This window comes from Falco naumanni, chromosome 3 (assembly GCF_017639655.2).
Source record: "Falco naumanni isolate bFalNau1 chromosome 3, bFalNau1.pat, whole genome shotgun sequence".
Lineage (NCBI taxonomy): Eukaryota > Metazoa > Chordata > Aves > Falconiformes > Falconidae > Falco > Falco naumanni.
The window spans coordinates 74,625,593-74,636,383 of NC_054056.1; the positions used below are offsets into that span (position 1 = coordinate 74,625,593).

Consider the following 10,791-nt stretch of genomic DNA (forward strand, 5'->3'; position numbering starts at 1 on the left):
TACAATTGTATACAATTGTCTTTTATGGTTTGAGTCAGAAAGCAAGTCTCAATATTGTCAATGGTGAAATAACATCCAAGGCTGTGACCAGAGGCTTACAAAGGGACTTCTACGAAAGGTGGTGGGACTGCACAAGAAATGGGAGAGATGAAGCCTGTGTGGCTGCTCTTGGAGGAAGAGACCAGACTTCAAAGCTTAGTCAGGTAGAAGGATCTCTTTGGTGATGCTTGAATCACCCATCCTGGTGGGAACTGAAGAGAAGCATGAAAATTGTAAGACTCTGACAGGGAAGTGGTTACACTGTTCTCTGTGCAACTTTGTAAATCCCACCTCAGTGCTTTAAAAGGCCGGGAATGTGGTATGCACCTTGGGGTTGTCCCAGAATGTCACCCTAAATAAATTGGGTTTCCAGGCCAGCTAACCCAAGCCAGAAACTTCTTCATTGTCAAGCAACCTAGGGTCAGGGTACTTAACCATTCATTTGCCTTTTAAGTTGCAAATTCTGGGATGGTCCTGTTGGCATAAGAAGGAATCTTGCTGTCCATGTCCAGCTGAGTGCAGTAGTGCTAGAGGAAGAAGGCTGTAAAGGAAACTTGCTGTGGCACTTAGATATATACAGGAATGGTAGAGTTGTGCTATGAATTTGTTATTTTGCCTTGCCAAAACCATCCTTAATGACAGAGAGGCCCTTATACACCGTACATTGAAAATTTTGTTTCTTGTTAATTAAGTTCCCTTCAGAATTAAAATGAACCAGTGCATATTTAGAGTCTATGTTGAACACAGTTTAATAATACTTATGTCAGTATATTAAATTAGAACATGTTTCTGTTCTTGTAAAGATTCTATCTTGGGAAACATTATCTGAAACAGCTAACAACACTGATGTTATAATTACTTGTATTAATAATATGGTTATAAATGATTATAAAGTAAATCATTATAATTATTTAAAAATAATTACAAAATAATTATTGTAATAATAATGTTGTAGTTATTTATTGTATACCATACTACACAGTAGTTATTTATACTTATTATATCATACTACATATTCATTTACCAGGAAAAATCCCCAGGAAATTCAAAGTTATGCTCTGCATATTTCAGCTCATAGCATATGCCAAGTTCAGCTGAGATGTGGGAATGGTTCTATGACCTTTCCTCATTATCCCAAGATTTAAGATTAGGTTTTCAGACAAAGCTCCAGCTGCATGTGGTTTGGTATTCAGAAATCATTGTATTCATCAGCTTCTCTCCGTGATCTGCTCCTGTAGGTGAACTCCATTTGGTTCAGGAAATCCTTTTTTTTCTTTTTTTTTTCTTTTTTTCCTTCCTTCCTCTAATTAGTTCCTATTAAAAAGCCTAACTCATCCTTGCCTAACCTCAACGAGACTGTCTTTTTCTTCTTTTTGTTCCTAATGCAGAGGCATTAATCTCTTTGGCTGGTCTGGACCTTTCCAGCATTCATTGTTCATGTTCAATTTTTGTTATACTTGCTCAGTGTTCACAGTAATGATACTATATTTGATTGTACTCTGGAATATGGATTGCTGTGTAAAAATGTCAAGCCAGTGATAAAAGCCAGGGAAAGGAAATGTAGAATTTCATTTTTGGTCTCAGGATGACATTTCTTCCTTCATAATACTATTGCAATTAATTTTCTTTCTAGACATCAGACTTTCCTCCTTTCTGCTTCTGTTCATATAAAGCAATACAGCTGTTTCAATAACCTTCTGATGAAGTGACAGTTCTAGGAGGAAGATTAGGGGACCCTAAAAACCAAGTCAGCACATAGGCCAACAGTGAGAGGCCCTTTTTCATCTCCCAGCCCAACAGACCCTATCTTCAACCTGAGTTTTGATTTGTGATTTAGTAAAGTGGACTCCAGGAAGCTTTGCTTGATTCATTGGCACAGTTTGAGCTGATTTCACCTGAAATGTTAATTACTGAGAATGTTAGAACATTTTAGTGTTAGAGAGCCCCTGAGTGATGGCATAACTGAAAGTCATAAGAAATTCCACAACAGAAGAAATTATATCTTATTAATTTCACATCTTTTAAATTATAATTATTAAAGCAAGAAAGCATCTGACTGGAGAGGTTTTCAGTTAGAATGGAAGGAATGAGGACTATTCAGCTTTGCTATTTCATTCAGAGAGTGAAAGTCACATCCCCTTACATGCACATTTCCACCTGCCTGTTCAACGTTGGAAGAAACTTAACTCCTCCACTTTGCTTGCCCTCACGCCTGTTTTGGTGTGCGTGCATATATCCCAGTTAGTTGCTTGTATCAAGAACTCTTTTTACTGTGTAAATTTATATAAATAGGGAGGTTTAGTAGATCAAAGCACTTCATTCTGCAAGATACATACTAGGTTGCTAGAGTTTGGGGAGTTTTCTTCGTCATTAAATCACCAGTTTTTTGTTTACTGGGAAGGATGGGTGACAACAACTGGTAAACCATCATGAAGTACAACAATGCTTGCTTTTAGTTAGAAGGCTGGCAAGACCCTCTCTGACTAAATTGGAGGAAAGTAAGTTTTAGGGAAAAGAATAGAAGTTGAAGTGAAGAATTAAGGATGCAACTGCATTATCATTTTAGTTCTTTCTGGCATGCATGCTTGAAGTATGCTGCATCCCATGCATGGGTTTGTGCTGCAGAGCAGGCTTAGTGTGCGCAGCCTGGGGTCCTTGTGGCAGAAACCACTTCAGTGATGTGTTCCAGGAGCCCGACCGATGTCCTCCAGCCACTATGACCTCCAGGTACTAGTGGGCAGGTGCTATGGGGGAAAAAGAACGGGAAGAAGACTTCTCTTATGGCTAATGGCATCTTGAAGAACTCTCTGGGAAAGTGATAGAGAACACAACTGAATTCTGAAAAGGAACTTCTACAAGCATCTGTATTTTCTGCCTTTTATTTGGTATTAGCAATTCTGTACAGCAGGAAGAGGAAAACAAGTGCCCTGCTTTTTACTGAAGGAAAAGGACTGCTCTGCGGTTTATCAACTCTTCAGCAGGATTTTGGCCACTTCAGACCACCTCCATCATCCTGTAAGTGCCAAGCCAAAAATCATCACTACTAATTGTATGTGATGAGGCTTTTAAGTGCATATGTAAACACAGCTTAATTTTCAAAAGTCCTGACTACCTAGAAGATCCCATTGATTTGACAGTAAAGAAGAGTCAGACCCTTAATTTGCCCTTTGTGTCAACTTGTAGTACTGTGCACACCTGAAATACAGATACTGAATGCAGAGCCACAGATGGTTTCAGACATCTAGCTCCCATTATCTATTTCAGCATTAACCAGGTATCTAAATAGCTTTGAGGATTTTGACTGTAGAAACTTTAAATTATTGTCAGTGCCGGTGGTCAAAGCGATTGTTATATTAAGTGGGAAGTAACCAGTAACTAGTAGCAGTAGGTGGGGGAGAAGTGCTCACAGACTAGGAATCTAGGGGGACGGTCCGAATTGTGGAAGGAAGCACACACTGGGATAGGAGCTGGCCTTGGATCCAAGTGCAACTTAGGTAAATGCCAAAGGATCTACCAGTGTTAGTGTTGTGCTGTTTGTTCTCAGATTTACTTATACTGCCTTTGCTTGAAACCAAAGACTGACCAGCAGTTTGCCATATTTCAGTAGTTCCAAAGTGCTTTATACCAGCTGAGGAATCAAACACAAAACTGTTCCATGCAAAACTGCCAGGTGCTCTGTAAAATTAGGATTTTGTTTTTTCATGCAGGTTTGGGTCGTGTTTATTTTGCAGAAACTAACTTACCAGGTTTTGAGTTAATGTTTATAGCTTTAAGGCCAACTGTACAATCCTACATTGGATGGGTATAAAAGGTGTAACCAATCAAACGTGGTATTGTGTTGTCCACTGGAGAAATGTTTTTAGTGCTTTAAGTCAAATACACTAATGACTTTTTTTTTCATGTGAACACTATGGCTGAACACTATGAATTATAAGTTTAGGCTTTAAATATTTATTCTGTTAACTGGGTAAAATGACAGCAATTAGAGCAAATACAGTTATATTCACTTTAGAGCACATTTTCTATTCTAGTATTCTAAGAAACTGAGAAAGCTAAAGACAAAAATGTGTTTCAGCTGTTGTGTGTGCCGTACAAATTCTTCCATTACAGAAAAGAGGTTGACATTGCTCTGATTGCTTAAAGAAAACTTGAGGTGATGCTTGACTAAATGACTGAGAGAAAATAAATAACATTTCAGAATTTATGCAGTTAGGATGAAGAATTTATTGTATATACAGTTAAGCAACTCTACTGTAGATGTACTTCCTTTTAAAGAAAATGAATACAGTAATCAAAATAGTTCTAGCATGGAAACTACAATACAGTCTGAAACTTGACTAAACCAGAAATCAGTTATTTGACTCGAAAGAACACAGAACCTGAAACAAGAAATCGCAGGTTGCATCATTAACCAAGGACAGTAAAAAACTGTACAGTACAAGCAACACGTTACAATAAGTTATGACCAATAAGGCAGTCTTTCTCATTTAGGACAAAAGGGATAAAGGGAAAGGTATTAAAATCTCATAAATCCACCATATCTCTTTTCCATCTCTGGGACCTCTTTGGAATAAGTTTCCCCATCTTCTTCTGAAGGGAGAATGGAGTCGGCGAAGCGCTTAAGAAACCCACCGTACCGTTTCTGGTAATCCAGCCACCATTCTGGCCTGCCCACTCTTCTCATGAAACCACCGTATCTCTTTTGCAGCTCTTTGGCTTCATCTTCCAATTCGGGGCTGCGCCTTATGCTTCTCATGAAGCCTCCATATCTTTTGCTGATGTCCCCGTCATTCTCGTTTATCTCTCGGTAATGCCCTGCTTCGGGGTTATCTCCTGTTCCCAGAAGCTCCTTCAGCAGATCAGAGGAATTAGCAAGGGCATCATCATCCGAGTCTTTCTTCATAAACCCTCCATACCTCTTAGCCAGGATTTCTCCTCCATTAGCTTCATCCTCTGGTTCTACCCGATAGAGCTCATCCATTTTCTTCATGAACCCCCCGTATCTTTTCATGAAGCCTCCATACTTCTTCGCAAGCAAATGGTTCTCATCCAGCTCTTTTTTGTCTCCTGGGGCAATGTTGCCATCCTCAGAATGATCCAGCTTTGCCAGTTGCAGGAGCTCCTTGCAGGTCTCCCAGGCTTTGGCAGAAGGCAGCTTTCCTTCACATTCTAGTGTACATGCCTGAAAAATGGATGTGGTTTACTGAGAACCGTTTGACAGTAACAAAAAAAAATAATTGCACTGTCACCTTGTCTTACCTTTACTTGTCTTTAAGAGACCATGAGCATGCCTCTCCTTGTGAGTGGCTTGGAAGGACTGCTCTTTGTGAACAAGCTGACTTGCTAACTATCTGTTCCAAAGTTCTTCATATCCCTGTCTGAAGGATGTGATGGTCTCCACTCTAAAAGACTGAATACTGGACAAGATGGATCGTGGGTCCTGTATGTCAAAGCTGCCCCTATGTTTCTATTTTAAAGGAAGCTACATGTACAGTTCCTACACCTCCCTTATGTTTGGGTGAATTGTTATGATTTCTTATTTTTGTAATTTACTACTGGGAAGCTAAAAACCAGTTGTGGTTTGCTGCATAATGAAGCGTAGAAGTGTATTCAGTCTCTGTAATTAGAACTAACATTCAGAAATTTTAGGAAAGCAGTTACATGGCAGTCTCATTGCAAAGAAGCCAGCTGTACCATACTGCTCAGTATCTTCAACACACCGCATAGCTTTAAAGACTATTTCTGTCTGTTATCATTAGCTTCCTTTCATGGAACAGATCTTTCAAATGTGTACCAATGCAAATGTAGAAATACAGGCTCTCCTAGGCAGGATCAAAGTTCTGGGTTTGCTAGTTAGACGTGCAAAGGACCGACCATCAGAAAAAGGGAAAAAGTCCTAAGCTGTATTGCTTCTGACTGAAAGGAAAAATTTCATACACACAACTCATTAACCTGTCATGTAAAGATAATAACATACATATTGGTCAGGGGGATTTACTTCTTGTGAAGCCACACTCTTCAGTTGCAAAAAAGGTAAATCTGGTGGTTTTCCTTCTTGTTCATGGTTTTCATACCCCAATAATTAAAGAAGAAATCATCAATATTTTCAGTAAGAGAAACACTTATTCTGCCTATGGACGATGTTTTCTAAGGATCTCAATATGCTTTAGAAGTATGAAATTAAACCCCAGCACAGTTCTTTACAATAGCTAACTGACCAGCTCTCTACCTCTGGCCTCAACCCAAATGAGTCCCATTTTAGTCTAAGAAATTTATATATGATTTTTTTATTGATCACAAGAAAATTAAAGGTATTTATGTATTTTGTGACACAGTAATTTAGCTGGCATTACATGCTTATTGCTATATATTATAGTCATGCTATAGAGAGAATGGAATCTCAGCTTCAGTCTGACTTTGAGCTTGCTCTAAAAGCAAGAATAGGTCTTTCCCCTTCTCAATTAGTTTTAATAACCCCTTATTGTCAAATGAACATATTCCATCTCATAGATGCGGATGACCAAGTACAATGTGATAATTCTTGTCTTACAGATACGATGTGATGAATTCTGTTATGTTACTAGATGCTAGTATCTAGAAACATTTGTTTCTAATAATTGTTTGCACATATATAGTAAACATACATGTATAGTAAACATACAGGTATGGCAGGGTTGCTTCTTTTCCTGTTCAGCTAGTAAGTATTATTGCTGAATGGAACTTTGGTTCTTTTTTGAATAATTACTGAAAGTGTACAAGAGAGAATATCAGCATAGACATCCACAACATGTACTCCAAAAAGCTCATATCCGTCCCTCCAAAGGAGCAAACTACCACGTTTTTCCCTAGCTGACATTACAGCTAAAGTTTAATTGAAAGCTAATGTAAGCAAAAATATATAGGACGGCTGGCAAAAAGTTCCCTAAGAATATTGCCCTTACAAAGCTGGTAAAGAACGAGTTCTTGTGCTTTTGGAGTAAGCAGTACTCTGTGATTCCTAATTCTGCATAAGAATGAGGTCCAGTCTTTCCTTTTGTATGCTCCCAAATAATCGATGACATCATAGGAATAAAACTTTTCAAATCACTTAAATGTGCTGAGAGCATGATGCCTCAATACGCATCGCTTTGAGGTTGGGAACCCCAGGTGCCACTGGCAAAGGACTTGGCAGCCTGAGTTCTCACCTTCTTCAGGGAGGGCTGAGAGACCCCAGACTTTCACTAACCCTAATACTTACATTTCAGGTTGAGTTGCCTCTGTGACTATACTTTTATATAATTTCAATATCATTAACATTACAGATACGCCCCCACCCCCCGGCTTCTGCAGTATTCTTAGCATGATTTCTCATAGGAGAAAGTACCAAAGGGATCTTTCACCAGCACACTCCTGCGCAGCACAGCGCAGAGAAAAGGAGCAGCGGGTGGTATTACTACTGGAACCAGGCTCGAACCCCACTTTTGTGAGATACCAGGGAGATCCGCCGCTTTTCAGCTCCACAGCCACCCTGCCTGGGGAGCCCTCGTCCTGCCGGGGTCGGGACCCCCTTCCCGTCTCGCCCAGCTTCCCCCTGCCCTGCCGGGACTAAAGTGCCCGGCAGCGACCCCTCCTCTCCCTGCAGAACTGCCCCCTCCGGCCGACCCCGCCTTCCCTCCCACGTTTTCCCTCGGTTTTCTCCTCGCTCCCCCCGGGGCTGCCCCCCCCCCCCCCCCCCCCGCCCCGACGGCCGCCGCTGGCTGACGGGCAGCGGGAGGGCCGGCCGCGCCGGGGGGTCTCCTCGGGACGCGCTGGGTTTGTGTCGGAGCCGCGGACCCCCGCCCCCTCCCCAGCGCCCCGGGGCCCGCTCCTCCCTCCCCCTTTCAAAAAGTTGTCTTCCAAGCGACCCCGGCCGCTTCCCCCACTATTCATTTTTGTTATTTCTCTCCTTTGCCCCCTTCTCCCCCTTTCCAAAGTTAAGGCGGGGGGCGGGGGACCCGCCCGAGCGGTCTCCGCGGCGCTGGGGCCGGGCCGCCCCCCGCCCGCTTACCAGGGGGTGGATGCCGGCGCGGGGTCCCAGGCGGTAGGCGCAGGCGGCGCAGTCGCGGCCGCAGTCCGCCCGCGCCCTCGGGAGCAGGCAGGTGCTGAGGGCCAGCAGCGAGCAGCCGAGTCTCAGGAGCAACGCCATGGGGCTGCAAGAAGGACAGGTCAGACAGCAGCCGCCGCCCCCCTCACGCCCGGCACTGCCTCCCCCGCCGCAAGGCAGGACAAGGCGGCACGAAACTGTTCGGCCGCCGAGGTTGAAAACCAAGTGCGGGGTCGCAGGCAACTCCGGTAACTCACACGCTTTGCGGAGCCGGGGTGGTTGCGCGAGGTAAGCGGGCGCTGATGCTAAGCAGACGCTTGGCGGCTGCAAGGCAAAGGACCTGCGTCCGGGGCCGGAGCGGACCCGACGGATGAAGCGGCCCGAAGCGCCCGTCCGGTGAAACGTTCGTCCCCGAGCACTTTATCCCGCCCTTCCCGCGAAGCCCGCGCCTCTGGGGGAGAGACACACCGCGCAGGGGCGCGGACGGGACGGGAGGGGACGGCAGCGCCTCCCGGGAAGGGGCTCCCACCGCAGCGCCCCGAGTAGCCGCCCCGACGGCGGGCCCCAGCCCGGCAGAGCCGCCCCCGGCCCTCCCGCGGTCCCCCCCGCAGGCAGCGCAGTTCACTCACACACAGGCTCCCCTCGGGGCTCCCGGGAGTCGCTCGGGAGTGAGCCGCACCTCGCTGCAGCCTCGGCGTCGGCGCCGCTATTATATATAGCGAGGCCGAGCAGCCCCTGGAGACACGCCGGCGGGGGCGCGGGGGAGGCACCCACAGCCCGCGGCTGCTGACAGCTTCGGCGAGGGCGGCTCCGGGGGCGCCGAGCCGAGCGCCCGCTGCCGGGGCCGGACGCGCCGCTGCCGAGCGGAGCGGGTGCTGGCGGCGGCGGCGGCGGCACTTTATAATTAGTGAACGCGGGGAGCGGGCGGCCTCCCCCAATCGCCGCCGGGCTCCCGCTGACGCAGCACTTACGACATCCCCCCGGCGCCGCTGCCCGCCGCCGGCTCCGGCAGGGCGCGGGGTGAGGAGGGGGCGCCCGTGCCGTCGGGGGCAGCGGGGCTCCGGCACCGGGCAAGTTACCGGGGGAAGTTTTCACCGTGGGCGGGCGGGCGGCGTGAGACGCCAGCGTGAGTGGCGGTGTGGGGGACAGGCGCCCCGCTCCCGCGGCGATGGGCGCAGTGCCCCTGCGGAGCGTTGCACGGCGCCGGGGGGCGGCGCTGGGTTTGGGGGCTTGTTTTGGGTTTTTTTCCCCAGCTTTTTTCTCTTGGTGGCCTTCTCTCTCGGGCCACTGGTGCGGAGGGGCCCCGCTGCACGCCCGCTGCCTCCCCCCTGGGCCTGTTTTTGATTTGAAGCTCTTGGAGTTTCACAAGTATGAATAGATTTGCCTTGTTTTCACAATTTTGTGACCAGGAAAACAAGATTGGGAAGGAACCCCGTAAAGTCAAAGCCCCAGGCGCTCTGGCCAGGCTCTCGGCCCCATCGCAGGGGCAGGTCGTTGCTCTGTCCGGTGGGACACCCCAGGGCACTGCCGCAGAGCGGTGACACTGACCCCTCACACCACTTTGCTTGTCGAGGACTCTGCCCCTGCTGTGCTAAGTTGTGTTTCTTCTGACTGTCAGAAACCACCTTCTATTTCCAGCCCAAATATTTCTAGCTGGTTTACGTTTATTTGATCTTCCTTCACCCCTGTCCTTCAGTTTAAAGAGCATTTCTTCCTGGTGTGTTTCTGGGGTGGGATTATTCTCCTGAGTCCTCATCCTGCTGAGGTAAACTAGCTGTGCTCTTCAGCTTTCTGTCTCGAGGTAGGCCCTTTCCATGTAAATATTCTGCTCTGCATTTGCTATACTTGGAGTTCATCATTTCTGGGCATGAGTGATGGGAATAATACACAGTATGTTGGTTGAAATTTCATTAGGGCATTAATGCATAATTATCTCCCTGGAGGAGGAAGACACCTCAATTTATAGCTCCTCAGATCTCATTTGCCTTTCCTAATGTTGCAGTACGTCGATGTCATACACTTGTCTGGTAACTGAGATACAGCCAGGTCTTTATCTTTCAGAACGAACACAGAATTCAGTATTATTATTGTATGGAAATTGTGCTTTCTGCCACCTGTTACCCTTTACACCAGCTCTCTGACTCAGATTAAGGATGCTCAAAGGCATGTCTGGATTTTCAGGAATATATCCATTCAAGCCAAAGGCATAGCTCTTGTGTACAGTCAGTGTATGTGAGAAGAGAGTCAGGCTCTCTGTTTGTGCAGTAATATCAGCCAACTTTGTGAGTGAACCCTCAAGAGAAGAGGTAGACATTTTTAAAATCATCCCAGTGGGTGTATTTATGTTAGCATGTGGGGGATCTGCATTTGGAGCAATGAGTAAGTTGCTGTGCCACTGCATCAGTAGGAAAGCTATAAAGTTTGTTCTAGGATGGTTAGGGAAGCACTGACTAACTCCAGAGGTGACACATTTGGTGCCTCTTTTGCTGTAAAGATGCACTCTACAAGCAGAGCTTTTTGTGATGGACATCATCAGATTAGTCCTCTGGGTCAATTACTGACTCTCAGCTCTGCCATCATTTCTTGGCTTGCACTCTAATAGTTAGCATGGGACAGAGAGCCCAGCAGCATCCTGATTTTTCCTCCTGCAGCATACATCCCATGTCCCTGGGCTGACTGGCTCCAGCTTT

At 46.1% G+C, this 10,791-nt stretch overlaps 1 protein-coding gene across 3 annotated transcripts; it reads right to left on the bottom strand.

Moving 5' to 3' along the window:
• Positions 1-4,243: 4,243 nt before the first annotated feature.
• PENK (proenkephalin) lies at positions 4,244-9,003 on the bottom strand. Of its 3 annotated transcripts, none has more exons than XM_040588725.1 (3): positions 8,735-9,003; positions 8,066-8,207; positions 4,244-5,221 (listed from the first exon to the last, which is right to left on the bottom strand). In XM_040588725.1, exons 2-3 carry the CDS (start codon positions 8,201-8,203, stop codon positions 4,556-4,558), a joined length of 804 nt encoding a protein of 267 aa, XP_040444659.1. In that variant the 5' UTR covers positions 8,204-8,207; positions 8,735-9,003; the 3' UTR covers positions 4,244-4,555. The 3 variants fall into 3 exon arrangements, with proteins under 3 accessions (XP_040444659.1, XP_040444658.1, XP_040444660.1); XM_040588724.1 differs by having other exon boundaries at positions 8,731-9,001; XM_040588726.1 differs by lacking the exon at positions 8,735-9,003 and adding an exon at positions 8,359-8,715.
• Between the last annotated feature and the right edge of the window lie 1,788 nt (positions 9,004-10,791).